The sequence below is a fragment of the Moschus berezovskii genome, chromosome X (genome assembly GCF_049115385.1).
Source record: "Moschus berezovskii isolate FMDL1 chromosome X, NW_MosBer_1.0, whole genome shotgun sequence".
NCBI lineage: Eukaryota > Metazoa > Chordata > Mammalia > Artiodactyla > Moschidae > Moschus > Moschus berezovskii.
The window spans coordinates 6,993,958-7,018,191 of NC_142488.1; the positions used below are offsets into that span (position 1 = coordinate 6,993,958).

At 47.0% G+C, this 24,234-nt stretch overlaps 1 protein-coding gene across 1 annotated transcript in view; it reads right to left on the reverse strand.

Annotated features, from left to right (window-relative positions):
• LOC148773215 (anosmin-1-like) overlaps positions 1-24,234 on the reverse strand; it is a 228,181-nt gene that overhangs the window by 27,415 nt on the left and 176,532 nt on the right. Inside the window, exons 6-8 of the mRNA XM_088833792.1 lie at positions 22,588-22,717; positions 13,323-13,528; positions 8,821-8,965 (exon numbers count right to left, since the gene is read on the reverse strand). Coding sequence (XP_088689918.1) covers positions 8,821-8,965; positions 13,323-13,528; positions 22,588-22,717 — 481 coding nt within the window. The remainder of the gene's footprint in view (positions 1-8,820; positions 8,966-13,322; positions 13,529-22,587; positions 22,718-24,234) is intronic.

A 24,234-nucleotide genomic window follows, 5' to 3' on the forward strand; every position in this document is an offset into this window, starting at 1 on the left:
ACACCAACACTGTAAAATCAACTGTACTCCAATAAAAAGCTTTCTTAGAAGGTTTAATTTTTTCACAAATCTTAAATTTTTCACAAGCTCACTTCTGCCTCTAATTCCTTTAATAACCTGTCGTGTTAAGAATTCACTGGCAGATGACCAAGACAGTCTAGACGGTTGTTTAACCTCTCTGTGAATATTGTCCTACTTAAGCCTGTTATAGCCCATGGAAATGCTTAATTTTCACTACCGACATTAAAAAGTGCATATATCTCAGGATTGAATCTCTGCTGTTTTAGCAAATGACTCCAGCGTGAACAGGCATGGGCACGCCCCACCACAGAGGACACGCCCCACATCCTGGCCACGCCCCCACACAGGGACACGCCCCCACACAGAGGACATGCCTCCAGAGGACACGCCCCACATCCTGGACACGCCCCCACACAGAGGACATGCCTCCAGAGGACACGCCCCCACACAAAGGCCTTGCCCCAGAGGACACGCCCCCCCCACCCAGAGGACACACCCCCACATAGAGGACACACTCCCCACACAGGGGACATGCCCCCAGAGGACACGCCCCCACACAGAGGACACGCCCCCACACACAAGGGACACGCCCACACACGGGGCACGCCCACACACAGAGGACACACAGTCCAACCTCAGCAATGGGGGGTGGTCCCTCCCTCTGAGCGTGTCCTCCACTCTCAGCAGGAAACAAATACGGAATAAAAGCCACTTCTCCACATTCTGCAACGGTATGAGGTCTGGTTTATACTCTATTAAACTCCTGACAGTTAAAGAAAATTGACTGACTAGGCCGTTTCTCCAGATGTTGAGAGTTAAGATGAACTTTATCCAGACTGGGAGCCTTTTCTCTCTGCCCCGTTATTATTTTGCAGAGCTGGAATATTCTTCCAGCTCCATGAGGCAACTACATCAAGCACTTGGAAACCGTCACCCCCGGAAATGTTCCTCCTCCCTCCCAAGAGAGCAAGTTACGTTTCTATTAAAGACAGGATTATGTCTTTCCTTCAAGGGATCCTTGTACACAACTGTGTGAACACGCAGCCTTTGCTTTCATAGAAACATTTATCATTAAAACACCTTAAGTAGCCTGCAGACCTGGAAAAACAGCATTCAAAAAGTAATTTATATACTGACATTTACAGCACTGCTTCCTATAAAATATAATTTCCCTTGCTTAAACTGGAAAGTTGTGATGATTCTTTACTTCTGGTTGGTTCATGATGAAAACTCATTGTGTTCCTGTCACAGGCATGCATTAGTGCTTATGGGATTAAACATCACGTTGGGTTACAAAGCGTGTCCTGACACACACTCAGCTGTGCCCTGCCTAATCCTGTGTTAAGACAGTCTCTGCTGGAGGCCACCCTGAAACCCAAGTAACATGTATTATGACAGGTACTTTGAGGTATCACTTTTTTTTTTATTGTTGTGATCTTTCTGACAGGAATCAGCTAATCCTAGAATAAAGTGGCCTTTGGTAGGTTATGTATCATATCTCTTTCTTGGTTAGGCAAAACGGTATGTGTATGCTCAGTCGTGTCCAACTCTTTGCAACCCCATGGACTGTAGCCAAAAGTTATGACCAACCCTAGACAGCAAATAAAAAAGTAGAGACATTACTTTGCCAACAAAGGTCCATCTAGTCAAAGCTGTGGTTTTTCCAATAGTCATGTATGGATGTGAGAGTTGGACTATGAAGAAAGCTGAGAGCTAAAGAATGGATGCTTTTGAACTGTGCTGTTTGAGGAGACTCTTGAGAGTCCCTTGGGCTGCAAGGAGATCCAACCAGTCCATCCTAAAGGAAATCAGTCCTGAGCGTTCATTGGAAGGACTGATGTTGAAGCTGAAACTCCAATACTTTGGTCACCTGATGCAAAGAGCTGACTCTTTTGAAAAGACCCTGATGCTGGGAAAGATTGAGGGTGGGAGGAGAAGGGGACAACAGAGGATGAAATGGTTGGATGGCATCACCGACTCGATGGACATGAGTTTGGGTGGACTCCGAGAGTTGGTGAGGGAGGCCTGGCGTGCTGTGGTTCATGGAGTCGCAAAGAGTCGGACACGACTGAGCGACTGAACTGAACTGAGCTGACGGTAGCCCACCAGGCTCCTCTGTCCATGGGATTCGCAGTTGTGGGCAGAAACACAAATTCAATTACGGGACTCGTACGGTCCCTTCATGGAGCACAGCCGTATCAGCCTCTAAGGGGGAAGGAACGTTGTTTATTGGGAAAACTGGAAAGACTTCAAAAGGTCAGCTTACTTTGCACAAGACAGAAATCCCCACCACCGGTAGAAGAAAAACTACTGTCTTAGGAGAATCAGGCGTTTAAAGGATTTTGGTTTGAGGAGAAATCAGGGAGTAATAAGTTGGGGAAACAGGAAAACATGAGATCTGGGCATAAATGAGGAGAAGTCTGGAATATGTGACAGTCTTGAGAGGAGAAGAAATCTGTGATACTGGTTAATGTTTTCTCGGGACTCTTCTGACACTCATTTATAAGACAGATATTGAAGAAGGGCTGGAAACCAATAATAATTAGGAGACTAATTGTATCAGGAAGGTGGCAATGGCCTGAACAAGGGCAAGAACTGGACACGTCCCCACGTTGCAGGTGACATTAGGAGACCAGAGGACTTTGATTCCTCATTAACTGGATTTCTGGAGAGAGGTAAACCGAGGCATGAAAAACGACCTCTCCTGACCTTAAGCTCAAACAAAAGGGCTGAGGGACAGGTGCTCTGAGGGGAAGGGGGATCAGGAGGGCCGTGGAGAGAAACGGGTCAAAGGATGAGATGATCGTGGTTTGGAGGACGTTCCATTTCAAGAACCTGTCAGCCATCCCAGCGGCGGTGCCAGGCGGGCAGTCAAACATACAGCTCTGGTTTCGGGGGGGCGGACTGTCAGGTTGTGGGGGCCCAGGGTGGCCTCAGCACATGGAAGGCAGGACACCCATGGGACTGATTCGCTCTCCAAGGGGGGAGAGTGCCTCCCCCTGCTTTGTTCCCCCCTACACACCCTGGTTCTCTGCACACACAGTGCTTTGTTCAAGCGCTACACACGTGCAGTGTGATGCCCGGTGCTCCGTGGAGCACCCATGCTGCAGGGCCCAGGACAGGCTGGCAGACTGAGTGCCTACCTCCACGTCAGTCTGTCTGCCTCCACCATCCCCCTGCAGCTCTGTGCTCCACGGGCTAGTCTCTTGGTTATCCCGGTCATGCGTTTACAGACTCCACACTTGGGCTCTCAGAAGGCCGACGTCAGATGTGTCTAGGGCTGGCAGTAATGTGTGCGTGAGTTTGTGTTAATACATGAAGACATAGTATTACATAGAATACATAGAAATACATAGTACATAGAGACTGTATAATGTACATATACTCATAGTCTATATAGTATATATACTATATATATATACTTTTTGCCATGTATATGACATATTTGTTTATAATCTAGTGCGGTCTATGATAGTAGAATATAGTAACTATTCCCATCGTTAGACACGGTTTGATGAGTGAATTAAAATGTGCAAGTCGCTCAGTCGTGTCCGACTCTTTGTGACCCCATGGGCTATACAGTCCGTGGAATTCTCCAGGCCAGAATACTGGAGTGGGTAGCCGTTCCCTTCTCCGAGGGAATCTTCCCAACCCAGGGATCAAACCCAGGTCTCCCACACTGCAGGCGGACTCTTTACCAGCTGGGCCAGCAGGGAAGCCCAAGAATACTGGCTGAATGAATGTAGGATTGTATTTAAAGAAATTAATGAACGGTGGGTATGGCCACTGTGGAAAACAGAAGGAAAGCTCCTAAGAAAACTAAAACTAGAACTACTGTGTGATCCAGCTACCCCATTTCTGGGCCTGTATCCAGACAAAATTATAATCCACAAAGGTACACACACCTCTACGTTCACGGCAGTACTATTCACAACAGCCAACACATGTGAAACAATCCAAAGGCCCACCAACAGAGGAATGGATAAAGAAGGGGGTGGTACATATAGACAGTGGAATATTACTTAGCCATGAAAAAGAATGAAACGATGCCATTTGCAGTGATGCGGATGGACCTAGCGATTATCATACTAAGCAAATTAAGTCTGACAGAGAACGACGAATACTGTTGATATAGCTTGTGGAATCTGAAATGTGACACTAATGAACTTACCTATGAAGCAGAAACAGACTCACAGAGATTGAGAACAGACTGGTGATGGGGCCTGGTGATGGGAAGAGATGGAGTGGGAGGTTGGGGTTCGCAGATGTGACCTTTAATATAGAGAATGGATAAGCAACAAGGTCCTACTGTGTATTGCAGGAAACTATATTCAATATCCTGTGATAAACCATCATGGCAAAGAATATACTTTATAAAATGTATATATACATAACTGAAATCACTTTGCTGTAACAGCAGAAAAGTGCCACAATGTTGTAAATCAACTACACTTCAATAAAAAAAAACTTCTTTAAAAAAGTCAGTGAAGTTACTAAATGTTCAGAAATGTTTCCATGAGAATTTTTACATAAAAGTTGTACTGTACCCAGACTTACACACAGAAATAGTGGACTTTTCAAATCCATCTCATCTCCCAAAGGACCCATTTCTGAAACAGGGAGGAAGCTCTGTTTCGAGAACTCTTGAAAAACATAGTTTCAAGTGGATCTGCTCCTTTGGACCCCGTTATCTTCCAGGTGGTACAAGATAATTAGGGCTTCCCAAGTGGCTCGGTCGGTGGTTAAAGCATCCGCCTGCCAATGCAGGAGACACAAGTTCCACCCCTGGGTCGGGAAGAGTCCCCTGGAGAAGGAAATGGCAACCCGCTCCAGTATTCTTGCCTGGAGAATCCCATGGACAGAGGAGTCCATGGGGATCACAGAGTTGGACATGACTCAGCATGCACACAAGCTCAAGGAAGATGGTTATGGACAATCCCTGTATCTAACTCAGAGGAGCCAGCCTCAGTTCAGTTCAGTTCAGTCGCTCAGTCGTGTCTGACTCTTTGTGACCCCATGAACCGCAGCATGCCAGGCCTCCCTGTCCACCACCAACTCCCGGAGCCCACCCAAACTCATGTCTGTTGAGTCGGTGATGCCATCCAACCATCTCATCCTCTGTCGTCCCCTTCTCCTCCTGCCTTCAATCTTTCCCAGCATCGGGGTCTTTTCAAATGAGTCAGCTCTTTGCATCAGGTGGCCAAAGCATTGGAATTTCAGCTTCAACCTACTCTTTCCTAAATTCTAGACGCTTGTCACACTGTCCTGGTCGGACCCAGGCGCGGAGCCATGACGAAAGGCAGACCCCGTGAGCCTGGGGCAGAAACACTCGTGGAGATGCCTGTGGCCTCTCCCGGGCTGGCCTTCCATCAGCCCGGCCCAAGGAGCCTCCCTATAGCCCCACCCACCACTCCCCAGCTGTCAGCAAAAGCCAGAAACACCACACCACCCAACATCTGGCTCAGAGACGAGGGTCTCATACGCCCCTCCTCTTGCTGTGCTAAGGTCATGGTCACAGCTGAGCTTGGTAACACTGGCGCCTAGGACATGGGTGTGGGGTGATGGGGTGACCTGGTCACTGCTCTCAGTGCAGTACTGGGTAGCCTTCTGCAGGAATTGTGACCACTGTGCGAAACCCACCGAAAACAAAGTCGTTGAAAGCCTCAAATGCATGTTGCATTCGAGGAAGGAACCAACAGTTTCTGAGAGTTAAGCTATAAGGATTGTCCTTGAAGACAAGTTCACACGTGCGTGAGGACCCGACTGTGTGTGTGAACACAGGCTGGAATGAGACACCTTCTTAAGTTTCCACTATGACACCACAACTGTCTATGAGACAGATGAAAGTCGTACAGAAAACAACAAGGCAGGGCTTCCCTGGTGGCTCAGTGGTAAAGAATCCGCCTGCCAAAGCAGGAGACACGGGTACGCTCCCCGGTCCGGGAACATTCCCACGTGTCATGGAGGAGCTAAGCCCATATATCACAGTTAGTGAGCCCGTGTGTCCTAGAGCCCAAGGACTGCAACGAGGAGCCATCTCAGTGAGAAGCCTGGGCACCATACTAGACAATAATCCCTGCTTGCCTCAACTAGTGAAAAGCCCTCACACAGCTACGAAGACCCAGCACAGACACATACAAAAAATATATATATATAAAAAATAAGGACGCAATTGCATAAGGACCCCGAATCATGTCAATAACGGCATCTGCTAGGATGAGACACCTTTCCTTCTGAAGTTTCCATTAGAATAAGGACCTTGAATCATGTCAATATCAGCATCTGCTAGAATGAGACATCTTTTCTTCTGAGGTTTCTCTTACAAGAAGGACCCTGAATCATGTCAATATTGACATCTGCTAGAATTAGACACCTTTCCTTCTGAAGTTTCCATTAGAATAAGGACCCTGAATCATGTCAATGTTAGCATCTGCTAGGATGAGACACCTTTCCTTCGGAAGTTTCCATTAGAATAACGACCCTGAATCATGTCAATATTAGCATCTGCTAGAATGAGACATCTTTCCTTACGAAGTTTCCATTAGAATAAGGACCCCGAATCATGTCAATATTGACATCTGCTAGAATGAGACACCTTTCCTTCCGAAGTTTCCATTAGAATAAGGACCCCGAATCATGTCAATATTAGCATCTGCTAGGATGAGACACCTTTCCTTCTAGAGTTTTCATTAGAATAAGGACCCCAAATCATGTCAATATTAGCATCTGCTAAGATGAGACACCTTTCCTTCCGAAGTTTCCATTAGAATAAGGACCCCGAATCATGTCAATATTGACATCTGCTAGAATGAGACACCTTTCCTTCTGAAGTTTCCATTAGAATAAGGACCCCAAATCATGTCAATATTATCATCTGCTAGGATGAGACACCTTTCCTTCCGAAGTTTCCATTAGAATAAGGACCCCGAATCATGTCAATATTAGCATCTGCTAGGATGAGACACCTTTCCTTCTGAAGTTTCCATTAGAATAAGGACCCCGAATCATGTCAATATTAGCATCTTCTAGAATGAGACACCTTTCCTTCCGAAGTTTCCATTAGAATAAGGACCCCGAATCATGTCAATATTATCATCTGCTAGGATGAGACACCTTTCCTTCTAGAGTTTCCATTAGAATAAGGACCCCGAATCATGTCAATATTAGCATCTGCTAGGATGAGACACCTTTCCTTCTGAAGTTTCCATTAGAATAAGGACCCCGAATCATGTCAATATTAGCATCTTCTAGAATGAGACATCTTTCCTTCCGAAGTTTCCATTAGAATAAGGATCCCGAATCATGTCAATATTAGCATCTGCTAGGATGAGACACCTTTCCTTCTGAAGTTTCCATTAGAATAAGGACCCCGAATCATGTCAATATTAGCATCTTCTAGAATGAGACACCTTTCCTTACGAAGTTTCCATTAGAATAAGGACCCCGAATCATGTCAATATTAGCATCTGCTAGGATGAGACACCTTTCCTTCTAGAGTTTTCATTAGAATAAGGACCCCAAATCATGTCAATATTAGCATCTGCTAAGATGAGACACCTTTCCTTCCGAAGTTTCCATTAGAATAAGGACCCCGAATCATGTCAATATTGACATCTGCTAGAATGAGACACCTTTCCTTCTGAAGTTTCCATTAGAATAAGGACCCCAAATCATGTCAATATTATCATCTGCTAGGATGAGACACCTTTCCTTCCGAAGTTTCCATTAGAATAAGGACCCCGAATCATGTCAATATTAGCATCTGCTAGGATGAGACACCTTTCCTTCTGAAGTTTCCATTAGAATAAGGACCCCGAATCATGTCAATATTAGCATCTTCTAGAATGAGACACCTTTCCTTCCGAAGTTTCCATTAGAATAAGGACCCCGAATCATGTCAATATTATCATCTGCTAGGATGAGACACCTTTCCTTCTAGAGTTTCCATTAGAATAAGGACCCCGAATCATGTCAATATTAGCATCTGCTAGGATGAGACACCTTTCCTTCCGAAGTTTCCATTAGAATAAGGACCCCGAATCATGTCAATATTAGCATCTTCTAGAATGAGACACCTTTCCTTCCGAAGTTTCCATTAGAATAAGGACCCCGAATCATGTCAATATTAGCATCTGCTAGGATGAGACACCTTTCCTTCTAGAGTTTTCATTAGAATAAGGACCCCAAATCATGTCAATATTAGCATCTGCTAAGATGAGACACCTTTCCTTCCGAAGTTTCCATTAGAATAAGGATCCTGAATCATGTCAATATCAGATGCGAGGATGAGACACCTTTTCTTCTGAAGTTTCCATTAGAATAAGGACCCCAAATCATGTCAATATCAGCATCAGCTAGAATGAGACACCTTTTGTTCCAAAGTTTCCATTAGAATAAGGACACTGAATCATGTCAATATCAGCATCTGCTAGGATGAGACACCTTTCCTTCTAGAGTTTTCATTAGAAAAAGGACCCTGAATCATGTCAATATCAGCATCTGCTAGGATGAGACACCTTTTCTTCTGAAGTTTCTATTGCAAGAAGGACCCCGAATCATGTCAATATCAGCATCTGCTAGAATGAGACACCTCATCTTCTGAAGTTTCCATTAGAATAAGGACCCTGAATCATGTCAATATTACCATCTCCTAGGATGAGCCACCTTTTCTTCTGAAGTTTCCATTACGATGCCCAAACACTGCATGCGTGCTGGTTCAGAGGAAACAGTCTCACACGTGCTGGTAGGAAGACCTGCCTGGTGAAGACGGGAAGTGAGGGAAAGGAACCGCGCACTCACTGTTGTGGGCGGCGTGCGCAGACGTGAACCGCAGGGACACCTTGGCGCTCTTGAGGCGCGTCTGGCCCCAGTAGGTGATGGCTTGCAGCTCCACGGTGTAGTCACAGCCCAGCTGCAGCGGCTCCAGGGTCACCCAGTTATGAGACTGCATGCAGAGGGGAGACGAGACTGTGTCACAAGCCGCCCGGACCCTGAGCCTCCCGCCAGAGGTTCCCAGTCCTCAGGGAGCCCGCCAGCTCCCACCTGACCTCCGCCCGGACTAAGGTCACAGAACCTTCTCCATCTTTAGCAAAGACAGTCGTGCCGTGGATCCAAATAGATGTCACACAAAAGCATCTTTTCCTTTTTGAAACTGTGTCACTCATCCCATTTTGGATGCTCTGAAGTCACATGGGGATGAATAACTCACTCCTAGAACTCACAGTTCTAGGATTGTATGTGTGTTTGAATCCTGTGCCTTTTGCAGGATGTGTGTGTGTGTGTGCGTGTGTGTGTATTCTGTGCCTTTTGCAGGATGTGTGTGTGTGTGTGTGTGTGTATTCTGTGCCTTTTGCAGGATGTGTGTGTGTGTGTGTGTGTATCTGTGTGTCCCTCACTCCTTCCCGGACTGCAGCTCACAGGAAAAACGAAAGCCCTTTATAACAGACTAGCAGAGGGTCACATCAGCGTACACCTGGAGAGACCCAGAGAACTGACATTCACTGCATTTCCCCAGAATGGATCCTCCGTCTTCTATGAGAAAATTTCCACCGAAAGTTGTTAAGAAAAATCAATTTGACAGAATGCTTTTTAAAGCACGTTTTTATGGCTTTCAGGTATGATAACAAGGTCCCTTACAAGAACTGGGAATTAAGACAAATAAGGTTGTGGTCTTAGAATTCAAACATTTGTCTAAAGATAGTGCATCGGCAGTTCCGTGGTAGGACACTGGCTTGGATTTGGTGCTTTCAGTGTTGGGGCCAGGGTTCAGTTCCCTGTGGAGGAACACACACAGCAAATGGAACAGGACACACACACACACACCCCCCAATGGAACAGGACACACTCACACACACACCCCTCTCATAGAACAGGACACACACACACACACACACACCCCTAATAGAACAGGACACACGCACACACACACACAGCCCCAGTGGAACAGGACACACACACACACACACACAATGGAACAGGACATACACACACCCCCAATGGGACACACACACACACACACACACACACACACACACCCAATGGAATAGGACACACACACACACCCCCTCAATGGAACAGGACACACATACACACACCCTGCAGATGGAATAGGACACACACACACACACACACCCTGCAGATGGAACAGGACACACACCACACACATACCCTGCAAATGGAACAGGACACACACACACACACACACACGCCCTGCAGATGGAACAGGACACACACACACCCCCCCACAATGGAATAGGACACACACACACCATGCAAATGACACAGGTTACACATACACACACATCCTGCCAATGGCACACGATTCAAACAAACACACAATCCTAGAACTGGCACAAAATACACACACACACACCCTGCAAACTGCACAGGATACACACACACACACAAACACACACACCCATCCTACAGAAGGCACAGGATACACACACACAAATACTTCCTGCCAGTGGCACAGGATTCAAACAAACACACAATCCTAGAATTGGCATAAAATACACAGACACAGACATATATATCCTACAAATGGCACGGAATACACAAACACACACACACACATCCTGCAAATGGCTTAAGACACACACACAGACACACACACAGCAAACAGCACAAAATACACACAGACACACATTTGCAAATGGCACTAACACACACACATATACAAACATCCTGCAAAAGGCACAAGATACACACACACACACACACATCTTGCAAATGGCACAGCATACACACACAAACACACACACACATCCTGCCAATGGTAGAGAAGACATAGGCATACCCTGCAATGGTGAGGAAACACACACACACCCTGCAAATGGTGCAGGACACACACACACACACACACACCCTGCAAATGGTGCAGGACACACACACACACACACACACCCTGCAAATGGTGCAGGACACACACACACACACACACCCCCTGCAAATGGTGCAGGACACACACACACACACACACACCCTGCAAATGGTGCAGGACACACACACACACACACACACCCTGCAAATGGTGCAGGACACACACACACACACACACACCCTGCAAATGGTGCAGGACACACACACACACACACACACCCTGCAAATGGTGCAGGACACACACACACACACACACACCCTGCAAATGGTGCAGGACACACACACACACACACACACCCTGCAAATGGTGCAGGACACACACACACACACACACCCCCTGCAAATGGTGCAGGACACACACACACACACACACACACACCCTGCAAATGGTGCAGGACACACACACACACACACACACCCTGCAAATGGTGCAGGACACACACACACACACACACACACCCTGCAAATGGTGCAGGACACACACACACACACACACACCCTGAAAATGGTGCAGGATACACACACACACACACACACACCCTGCAAATGGTGCAGGACACACACACACACACACACACCCTGCAAATGGTGCAGGACACACACACACACACACACCCTGCAAATGGTGCAGGACACACACACACACACACACCCCCTGCAAATGGTGCAGGACACACACACACACACACACCCTGCAAATGGTGCAGGACACACACACACACACACACACCCTGCAAATGGTGCAGGACACACACACACACACACACCCCCTGCAAATGGTGCAGGACACACACACACACACACACCCCCTGCAAATGGTGCAGGACACACACACACACACACACACACACACCCTGCAAATGGTGCAGGACACACACACACACACACACCCCCTGCAAATGGTGCAGGACACACACACACACACACACACCCTGCAAATGGTGTAGGACACACACACACACACACCCTGCAAATGGTGCAGGATACACACACACACACACACACACCCTGCAAATGGTGCAGGACACACACACACACACACACACCCCCTGCAAATGGTGCAGGACACACACACACACACACACCCTGCAAATGGTGCAGGACACACACACACACACACACACACACCCTGCAAATGGTGCAGGACACACACACACACACACACACCCTGCAAATGGTGCAGGACACACACACACACACACACACCCTGCAAATGGTGCAGGATACACACACACACACCCCCTGCAAATGGTGCAGGACACACACACACACACACACACTCTGCAAATGGTGCAGGACACACACACACACACACACACCCTGCAAATGGCACAGGACACACACACACACACAGTCTTGTTTCAGTCTAAGGGCCGCCTGATACACACGCACTATACGTACACTATACATGCATATATTTTATCATGTCACATTCTGACTTCCATTCCTGTGATTTCCCGCCTTCATCTCTTTCGGCACTTTCTATGAGATGAGCACACATCATCAGTTTTCACCTGTTGCAGAGCTGTACGAAATAAAACCTGGAACTGTTGGAAAGTTTCTTACAAATCAACCAAAACAGCATCGCAGCTGGATATCAGTGATGTGGACTGGTAGAGGCAAGTTTTACAATCCCCCGTGGCCCAGATACCGGAAGGTTCATTTAAAAAAAAAAAGTTGCTATCTTTTTAAAGCACTTTTCAATATTAATTTATGGAATTCAACCATCTAAATTAGAGAGGAAGTTGTTCATTTATGTTTTATAACAACAAGATAAAGAAATGTGTAATAAAAGGACTTTTTTTATATACATTTAAGCATGTCACACAATGCAGAATGTTCAGGGTTATGGAGATCTCATTGCATGAAATGTTTTAGTGAAGATTTTGTTTCTTGGTATGTGGACAACAAGCCATCCCACGTCCTTTTAATCCATGAGAAACATATATTGTCAAATGTACATCTTGTAAACTGTCTGCAGTTCCAGCAATGACATTACAGATGGGAGCACCTTGCAACACACAGCACGAAAGGTACGAACTTTAACTCCCCAATTCAGAAGGATCGCTTGAAAAAAAAGAAATCAAACCTTAACGTCAAGGACATTTTGAATTGTACCATTTTCAGTGACTAGACAGGTAAGATGGACATCATTCCAGTCCCTTTGATTTCTAGAGTTTGTGCTGGCCCTTTGGATATGAGTAAGTCAACAGATGACATTCAAGCATTCTCAACCTGAAATGCCCCAGGCTGATCGGCTGGTGTGGTCCTCTGATCGCTGACCCTCCTCGGTCAGCAGAAAGCGATGGGAATTCATCCCTCATCCACCCCTCTTCTGGGCTCACCGGAGGCTGCTCTTGAGTTCAGTCCCCCCCCACCCCACGAGACGCCGGGCCCCCCTCCCCAGACTGGGCACTTACCCCATCCGTGGTCTTCCTCCTCTTCTTCTTGGTCGGCACAAGGGACTTGCCGCTGACCGTCCAGCTCCAGAAGACTTTGTAGTGGTGCACCGGGATGTCCGGTTCCTCGGGGACGTCCCACGCGATGGTCACGGCCACACTTCCGTCACTGTGGACGGTGGAGTTTGCCAGCCGGAGGTTGGCTGGGGCCGGGGGTGCGGACGGATCTGAAATTGCAGGAGACAGAGTTCAGTTTCAAGGATGACCATGAACGTACTATTGACTCCATGGACAGGAGTTTGAGCAAACTCTGGGAGATGACAAAGGACAGGGTAGCCTGGCGTGCTGCCGTCCGTGGGGTCACAGAGAGTCAGACAAGTCAACCACAGAAGCGCCATTTTTGCACATGTAACGACTGCAGGGTCAATGCAGGAACACTGCCCTTTATATGTAGGGTACTTGAAAACAAGCACTTCAGTTCAGTCGCTCAGTCATGTCCAGCTCTTTGTGACCCCATGGACCGCAGCACGCAGGCTTCCCTGTCCATCACCAACCACTGGAGTTTATCCAAACGCATGTCCGTTGAGTCAATGATGCCATCCAAGCATCTCATCCTCGGTCGTCCCCTTCTCCTCCTGCCCTCAATCTTTCCCAGCATTAAGAACCACTTTTTAAGCCTCAAATTGAAATACAGTCTACAGAACAGTAGAAAGTGAAAGTCACTCAGTTGTGTCTGATTCTTTGCAACCTCATATTCTCCAGGCCAGAGTGGGTAGCCTTTCCCTTCTCCAGGGGATCTTCCAAACACAGGGATTGAACCGGGGTCTCCTGCATTGTAGGAGGATTCTTTACCAACTGAGCCACCAGGGAAGCCCACAGAATGGTAAGACACCTGCTTTTGGACCATGTTTGTAATCTAAACAGTTTCATACCACTACAACCCTGCCAAATTTTCACTGTACTGAAACTGACAGAATTCTGTAAAACACGGTCAAATTCCGTTTAGGTTAGATGACATTAAACATGTCAGCAATGGTGAAATACCTTTGAAAATTCTGAAAAGAGAAAACAGAAATCCAGGGCCAGTTCATACAAATAAGTTTTCATCTGAGTGGATCTGGAGCTTAACATCGTGTAGTCCAAAGTCAAGAGCCACATGGAGACATCAGCAAAAACAAACCATTTTTTTTTTTTTAAATCCACATTACAAATGGGGATGACAGACGGCTAACATGTTTGTCACTTCACCGTCTCTTGTTTGTTGCATAAACCCGGACCTTCTCAGCTCTCGAGAGAGACCAGGTCCTGGAACGACTCCCCCTGACCCCAACAAATTTCCATTTGAGATCTGTATACAAGAATGACAAAATGTGTGTGAAACTGGGGGTCTTTCCCTTATTTTTTTGCCACCTGTGTGTACATGCTCAGTCGCTTCAGTCATGTCCGACTCTTTGTGACCCTATAGACTGCAGTCCGCCAGGCTCCTCTGTCCATGGGATTCTCCAGGCAAGAATACTGGAGTGGGTAGCCTTTTCCTTCTCCAGGGGATATTCCAGTCCCAGGGATCAAACCCGAGTTGCTTATGTCTCCTGCATTGACAGGTGGATTCTTTACCACTAGCCCCACCTGGGAAGCCCCAGAAATTGAGCAAATATAGATGCCAGTCACCACAAAGGACTTACAGATGGTTTTGCTTCAAGACGCCTGCCCAACAGTTCTAACACCATCTGCACCAGAGGAGCAAAGACGCTAACTCAGTATAAATGAAGAAGAAAGACTGGGGGAAAATACCCATCTTTTTAGTCCCAGGATGCTTTGCACTTTTGGAATGATGGAAACATGAATTCTTGTTTTCTTAAATCTTGCTTTCCTGTAAGATAGCTAAGTTCTGGAGGTTTGGTGAGTTATTAAAAAAATTTTTTTTTAAGTTTTGCAATTGCTTTTCTATGCTAATCACTAATCCAGAGCATATTATGTGGTTTTTTTTTTTGACCAAGTGGTTCTCAAACAATGAACATTAGGAACCCTCTGGGAGTGCCCAAGACTTACGCTGAGATAATGCTGTTTCAGTGAGTCCTGGAAGGGCCCAGAAATATATTCATGTGAAATATGTTTTATATAAAATAACTGTTGTTGTTTAATCACTCAGCCATGTCTGACTCTCTGCAACACCATGGACTATAGCCCGCCAGGCTCCTCCATCCATGGGATTTTCCAGGCAAGAATACTGGAGTGGGTTGCCATTTCCTTCTCCAGGGGAATCTTCCTGACTGAGGAATAGAACTTGTGTCTCCTGCCTGGGCAGACAGATTGCTTACCACTGAGCCACTTGGGGGACAACTTTGCCAACACCATAGTCTTGGCCCCTCCAGCCCCTACTCCCCACCACAGACACGTCTCAGAAAATGCACATTTCTCCTTCCCACGGCTCCTTTCCCAAACTTCGAGGCTGTATCCTTCCCGAGCTCTCATTGAACAGCTCCTGTAGGCATATCAGTACTACAGAGTGTGTCTGGAATCCCACTGTCTCTACCAGAATAACACCCCGGGCCCATTTCACCTCCTCTCTCCCTGATTATTGGGAAGGCCTGTCTGAGCCTTTCTCAGTATGGCAGCTGGTGAATCAGTTTTTCAATTTATTTTTATTTATTTGGCTTCCCTGGTAGCTCAGCTGATAAAAAAATCAGCCTGCAATGCAGGAGACCCCGGTTTGATTCCTGGGCCGGGAAGATCCGCTGGAGAAGGGATAGGCTTACCCACTCCAGTATTCTTGGGCTTCTCTGGTGGTTCAGACACTAAAGAATCCACCTGCAATGTGGGAGACCTGGGTTCGATCCTTGGGTCAAGGAGATCCCCTAGAGAAGGGAATGGCTACCCACTCCAGTATGCTTTTATTTTTGTTTATGTTTCATTTATTTTGCTTTTAAATTTATTTGTATTTCTTTGGCCATGCTGGGTCTTCGTTCTAGCATGTGGTATTTTTAGCTGGGACATAGGAACTCTTAGCTGTGGCAGGTGGGACCCAGTTCCCATAGCGGGGATTGAACCTGGGTCCCCTGCATTGGGAACACAGAGTCTTAGCTGTTGGACCACCAGGGAAGTCCCAGCTGGTGATTCTTCATGACACGAGTTCAGGAGTTCTCACTGCCCACCCCCTCCCAAAGAGCTGGCAGTCTCCCCAAAGCCCTGTGCGTTCCTGCCACACATAACTTCCTGAGTCTGCTTTCCTGTCCCTGCTCCTCCCACTGCTCTGGCCACTCTGATTCCCAGGTTACTTCCTGGAGATGAAACCAGGAACTACTGAGGCTCTTCCAATGGTTGTTGAGCCTCAACGCCTTCCCCCAGGGAGTCCTGACCTGACTGTTCAACTGCTGCAGGTTGACCAGATGTCTCCCTATTCTAGACTGTTATGTGCTTTCCTCCTCTCACTAGCAAAATATTGTCACAATTTCCTCCTGCCTTTATGTTCTCCGAGGCCCTTAGAACCAAATCTTTGGCTTGATTCAATCCTGAACCTACACCAGGTCACTGCAGACCCTTCTCAGAGGAAGCTTGTCTTCAAGCTCATTACCACTTCGAAGCAAAAAGAAAATCAAAACGTGTAAAGATAATCACAGCCATTCACATTTTCAACGATGCACCTGGATGTCTACGAGCTGAAAATACACGGTTATGCTTCCAGAAATCCGACGTTCACAGGAAAAGAGCAAAATCATCTACTTTTCTGAAGAAAATTCCCAGTTTGGGAAAGTCAACTGGTGGTGTTTCATCATTTCCTTAATCTGCTTCATTCATTGTAACATTACTCACCGCCCTGGAAAAATATCTCATGCCTTACCTGTGATTGCAATAGTCCAGGATAACATCACCTGGTTTGTGAAACATGAAACAGAACTGTTGAAACAGCACTAGGAAATAAGGCCTTTAAATAAACTAATAGTATTTGGCTCAGATTTTCTTCCCTGGTGGCTCAAAGAGTAAACAATCTGCCTGCAATGCAGGAGACCTGGGTCCGATCCCTGGGTAAGGAATATCCCCCTGGAGAAGGGAATTAACCCACTCCAGTATTGTTGCCTGGAGAGTCCCATGGACAGAGGAGCCTGGCGGGCTACAGTCCATCGGGTCGCAAAGAGCTGGACACAACTGAGCGGCTAACTCTTTCACTTTCACATGTTCTTAAACATAAGGCCCATTTCGGTGTTCAGAATACTGAAGATGGCATATTCCCATAACGAAGATAAGACACGCCAATCTCTTCCTTCCCCCGCCCCCAAATAATCACTTTAAAATTACAGAGCCAAGAGGGAATAGCAGAGATGATCTGCTTATCAGCCCCAATTAGTCTCTGTAAACCAGCTTTTTGTTTATCTGTTTAGTCAAGGAAGATCTCAGATGAGAGTCTGTCCGACCCGCCTATGCTGAAGGATTTCAATCAGTCCCAACAAATTCCCACACTGGTTTGTGAAACATGAAACAGAACTGTTGAAATAGCACTAGGAAATAATGCCTAGCCATCCATGGCCTTATGAAGTGGTTCCCTACATTGTGGAATGAAGTATATTCACTTTGTTGAGAGGTACAAGATCTTTTCTTTCAATTTACATGTTTCGATTATATGAAAACTTTGAAATGCAGTGGAAGTTTGTGGAAAACAATTATATGCATAGAGCTGATGCCACATTATGATAAAGCCTCAAAGCTACTTCTTTGGTCTTTTTTTTTTTTCCTAAACTGGTAAGGATCTTTCAATCTTTTGACCCATAGGGTTGAACAGGTGAAGTGACCTGGCCGAGGTCATTCAGGTAACTGGTGGCAGTCAGAAGTGAGAAAGATAGGGAGGGGAGACAGAGGGACTGAGCCTCTCACACCCCTGCACGTCTGCATTTATTACTCTGTAATAACCTGATGGTTCCCAGGGAGAAGGATGGCGGAAGGGACAGTTAGGGAGTCTGGGATGAACATGGACACAGTGCTGTATTTAACAAGGAGAACCACCAAGGACCTGCTGGACAGCACAGGGAACTCTGCTCAATACTCTGTGATAACCTTATGGTTCCCAGGGGGAAGGATGGGGGAAGGGATAGTTAGGGAGTCTGAGATGGACATGGACACACTGCTGTATTTAACATGGAGAACAAACAAGAACCTGCTGGACAGCACGGGGAACTCTGCTCAATGTCATGTGGCAGCCTGGACGGGAGGGGAGATTGGGGGAGAATATATATATATATGTACATGTATGGCTGAGTTTCTTCATTATCTAGCTGAAACTATCACAATACTGTTAAAAAGCTCTACCCCAATACAAACTAAAAAGTGCTTTTTTAAAAGAGCAGCCATAGACTCATTAAAAAAGACCCCAATGCTGGGAAAGATTGAAGGCAGGAAGAGAAGGGAGTGACAGAGAATGAGATGGTTGGATGGCATCATGACTCGATGGACATGAGTTTGAGCAAAGTCCAAGAGATAGTGAAGGACAGGGAAGCCTGGCGTGCTGCAGTCCATCGGGTCGCAAACAGTTGGACACGACTGAATGACTAAAGAACAGCAAAAATTGACAATATGGCAACAAATCAGCATGGCTCTGTGCTAATGAAACGCTGTTTGCACAAACAAGTAGCAGGTCAAACACGGACCATGGGCCACAGAGTGCCAACCCCAAGTCAGTCTTTCTAAGGCAATGACACCATTCAGTCTCTTGCAACTGGACATAAAAGTGTTAGTCGTCCAGTTGTGTCCAATTCTTTGCAACCCCATGGACTGTGGCCCTCCAGGCTCCTCTGTCCATGGGATTCTCCAGGCAAGAATACTGGAGTGGGCTGCCATTTCCTTCTCCAAGGGATCTTCCCAACCCATGGATCTAATTCAGGTCTCATAGGCAGTGCTTATTTCTAATGAGCATATATGGCTGAAGCTTGTGTTTGAAATGTTAGCATCATGTTCCCATTTTACAGATGAGGAAACGGAGGGTCACAGTGTCATTCACTAGTTGGGGAGTGTAGCATGAGAGGGCCAGAGTCGCATCACAAGGTGAGAGCTTCCTTGAGGCTTAAATGAGAGCATTTCCCCTCATACCACATCTCTGTCTGCCTCATCCACTCCCTCTTTACAACCTTCCCAGTCATCTACAGAAACCCGTCTCACGGAGCAGGAAGCAAACACACCCTCACAGATAAATGGAAGAGGAGGGCCATGTCAGCTCCTTTTACAATTTGCGTGATTTCCAGGGCAAGATACATTCAGTATTTAGCAGGACTATCCAAATTCAGCCTTGAAAATAGTTCCTTTTATTAACAACTCTATGTAGTACTTTTGGCAAAAGAAGATGGAACACTTGGATTTCAGAAGAAAGATTTATGGTTTCCTCTTCGAACCTTTCGTGATTAATTCCATGAGCAAAAAGTAACATGCACAATGATGGAACAGCCTAGCGCCTACGGTGCAGAAAATGCCAAATGAAGTCACTTGTCACCCCTGGAGAAATGCAGGTCTGTGATCACACCGACATGAAACCCCGTGAGAAAGGAGCCCTTGCTCTGTCCTGCCCGGGGAGAAAGGCCATCAATTCCTGTGAGGCAGGCACCTCAAGGTGTCCCCACAACACTAATGGTGACATACAGAAACCCACCTCCACATTTGCACCAAAAACCAGTGTGCAAATTGCAACAGAGACCTTTAGATGGTCATACTGCAGAAGACAAACTTCATGTAATATCACTTACATGTGGAACCTAAAGAATTGATGCTTTCAAACTATGGTGCTGGAGAACTCTTAAGAGTCCCTTGGACACCAAGGAGATCAAACGAGTCCATCCTAAAGGAAATCAGTCCTGAATACTCATTGGAAGGACTGATGCTGAAGCTGAAGCTTCAGTTCTTTGGTCACTTGATGTGAGGAGCCGACTCATTAGAAAAGACCCTGATGCTGGGAAAGATCGAAGGCGGGAGGAGAAGGGGACGATGGAGGATGAAATGGTTGGGTGGCATCACCGATGCGATGGACATGAGTTTGAGTAAACTCCGGGAGTTGGTGATGGACAGGGAGGCCTGGCGTGCTGCAGTCCTTGGAGTCGCAAAGAGTTAGACATGACTTAGCAACAACCACAACGCTTAGCTGCATCCTGGATGAATCAGCGTCAGCTGCTTAGTGGGTCTGTATCTTCAGCGAAGACACTAGAATCTACCACGAATTCCAGGCATGTGTTTTTTTTTTTTTTTTTTGCTTCAGACGTGCACTCTGCAATGCTGAATGCTGGGCACATTTGTCAAACCAAGAAATAGAATGATTTAATGGTGAGGGCAGGGATTGCCCAAACGGTGCACCTTCATTCAACGAAAGCCCATTTCAACTGATGGACACAGGGCTAATCCGAGACCCGAGCGGTGCTCAGATACACAGGAAGGGCTGGGGCGACGTGGCCCTGCTGGCCCAGGACACGTGCCTCTTTGCAGGTTGGCAGCCACAGTGACGGGACCTCTGCCCAGGTCCTGCCCAGCTCCAAAGGGGATTTGTCCTGTGTGTGCAGAGGCTGGGCACCACTGTGCCTCGTGTGTGTGCAAGCAGTGTTGATCTGAGAGCGCCAGACCGCAAGCAGGCAACGGGGCCAGCGGGAACACGGTGTGACCACAGCATCCCTGGACCACGCGTGAACTGGGAAAGGCAAGGTGGAGACTTCCCGAGCCTCATGCGGATCCTCGCCTCTGAGCCCATCACTGACTATTTATTGGCATGGCCTCTCTCAATCATCAGACCACAGGGAGACAGTCCTCATTTGAGAAAGGTCTCATGTCTCTGTTTGCTATTTCTCTTTCCAGCTTGCTCAGTGTATTCACCTGGGAGTGGGGTGTGCGGGGTATACCTTTCTTAAAAGGGTTTTTTTTTAAAGAAAGAGTTAAAAAAAAAAATCTACAACATAGGGGACGTCCCCAGTGGTCCAGTGGCTAAGACTCCACACACCTGGTGCAGGGGACCCGGGTTCAATCTCTGGTCAGGGAACTGGACTCCACATACTACAATGAAGACTGAAGGGTCTGCCTGTCGCAACTAAGAGCTAATGCAATCAATTTAAAAATAAAAAAAGGTCTGCAATAAACACTGGAATGGCATCCAAATATTTAAATTATTTTGGCTGCAAATTTCCACTTGAGACCTGTGATTATCTCAATAAAAGAGTGGCAATATTATTCTAGCAAGATACAAATAGACTAGCTTAAACATAAGAGGGTGTGTGGGCTCAATCACGTCTGGCACTTTTGTGACTCCATGGACTGTAGTCCACCAGGCTCCTCTGTCCATGGGATTCTCCAGGCAAGAATACTGGAGTGGGTTGCCATTTCCTCCTCCGGGGGAATCTTCCTGCCCAAGGATTGAACCTGCATCTTTTGCATTGGCTGGTGGGTCCTTTACCACTGAGTCACCTAGACATCCAAAATGGAAAGGAATTGCAATTTATAGCAGCCAGTGCAAACCTTCCCATCTTGAAAGACATGACTGATGTTACACGCCTCACATTGTTCATTAACATCACAATGCCTGCCTAAACCGAGTTTGAGTGACCTCCTGTCGAGGGCGATAACTGCTGATTAGTCAGTGAATAACCTTGCTAATCTTCCATGAAAACTGGACCTTGCTGATTAGCCAGGCTGACATATCCTTAATTCAGAATGCCCAGCGCAACTGGAGAAATGTACAGAGCTGTTCTTAATATCCGGTCCAATCATGACCTTGCACTGTTACAGCCTAAACCAACCACAAACGGAAAACTGAGTATTCATCACACCCACAGAGGTTTCAGAACAGCAGAGAAATGAGAAGGGAAGAAAGTGATAGCCACGATAAAGTGACTCAGGACGGATTTAAACTCTGCCTGGTGTGAAACAGGAGGGGAAATGACCCTCAACAGAGCCACTAGTTTCAAGAGACCTGCATCGTCTGATGGGGCAGACACGAAAGCTTTCTTTCCAAAAAAATTTAAACTGAATGGTGCTTGATGCATAAGAGATGCAGAAACCCAGGGAGTGGAAGCTGACCACAGACAACTGCCCGTTCCAAGCTGAGAAAACCTCATCACGATGACAGTTTCCGGAGCCTCGCAGAGGTCAAAACCCAGGGATCCTCCCAGCCATGAAGACATGCGGCTCCTTCAGAGGCACCTGGTCCCATTCGCTCAGCACAGCAAAGCCACGCGCTGGCCAAACACACCCATACCAGCCTGGCGACACCACGGATGTGCCCCCTCCGCCCATAACGAGGTGGGTGGGTGGGTGGGCAGCAAGCACCACTGACCTTTGGAGGAGCGGAAGTGCTTGCTAGGGGCGGTGAAGCCTCGGGTCCCGTGCACGTTCACGGCCGCCACACGGAACTGGTACCACCTGCTGGGCCGGACGTCCGTCAGCTGCACCCGCTCGTCCGTGGTCTGAGGGGAAAGGCACACAGAAGCGTGTTATCCTGATGTGCTCACTGCGTATGCTTTATAAACACATGCTCGACTCACCAGCGGGCTTGACACAGTCCCGCCCTCCCCCTGCCCTCCTGGGTGAGGACGAGCAACCCTGCTGGGTTCCGGGGAGGGCTATCGGGATCAGGGAATTCCCAGGGGAGGCTCCAGCGGCTGCATGCCACTCACGGCTATTTACTCCCAAAGATTCTGACAGCTCTGTGGAAGTCAAAGTCTCATGATTGAATGCACAGGCTGGTTTTTACCTCTGATGACTACATACAGCATTGGAGGGTTTTCATTAGTGAAGTATACACACGGATGAATAATGGACTTCCCCTGTGGGTCAGATGGTCAAGAATCTGCCTGCAACGCGGGAGACCCAGGTTCGATCCCTGGGTCAGGAAGGGAGAAGGGAATGGCAACCCACTCTAGTATTCTTGCCTGGAGAATCCCATGGACAGAGGAGCCTGGTGGGCTACAGTCCGTGGGGTTGCAGAGAGTTGGACAGGACTGAGCGACTGTTGCTTCACTTCATGAATGAATAAATACAGGAAGCGATCATTACATTACAGGCAACATGAAATCATCTGTAGATGACAGAAGGAAAATGCCTCCTACTTGGACACCAAATATAATTCTGGAAGTAGGTATGCGAACCCACGCACTTAAATTCTGGAAGTACCTTGCAACTCAAGGCTTTTTCTTTCTTTCCTTTTTAGTTTGAGTAAATCATGTAAGATGTGCATAGATTCATGTTCCTGAAGGATGAGGTGTGTTACTACGTGGAGGTGGTTTAATCACTAAGTCGTGTCTGACTCTTTGCGACCCCACAAATTGTAGCCCACCAGGCTTCTCTGTCCATGGGATTCTCCAGGCAACAACAGTGGAGTGGGTTGCCATGTCCTTCTCCAGGGGATCTTCCCAAACCAGGGATCGAACCTGGGTCTGCTGCATTGGCAGGCGGGTTCTTTACTGCTGAGCCATCAGGAGTGGCTGTACCTTAGTCCAATAAAACATTGCAAAGAAGAAAACTGGACACAGGGACACGTCGACAGGGCTTGCTGTCCCTCTGGCTATGTCCTGAGATCTCAGACAACCTGACCCGATTGTCACTGTCCCCCTTTGTCAAGTTCAGGGCAATACGCCCACTTTCAACAATGTCCTAGGGCAGACGTGAGAACTTGGCCCTGACTCTGAGAGCGTCACTTCCTAGGAAGGTGGATAAGAAGTCCGGGGGACCCCAAAGAGAGGGATCTGGGGTTCTCGAGGAGGAGGAAAGGGCAAACATCTTTTTTCTCTACATTCCTTAGTCTTAGTCACATAAAATACGTTGATTTTTTTTTTTCCTTTAAGCCTGGAACTGATGATCAAACAACTCAGTTTAAACTCTGTACTAATTGACACTTTTGAACTGTGGTGCTGGAGAAGACTCTCGAGAGTCCTTTGGACTGCAAGGAGATCCAACCAGTCCATTCTAAAGGAGATCAATCCTG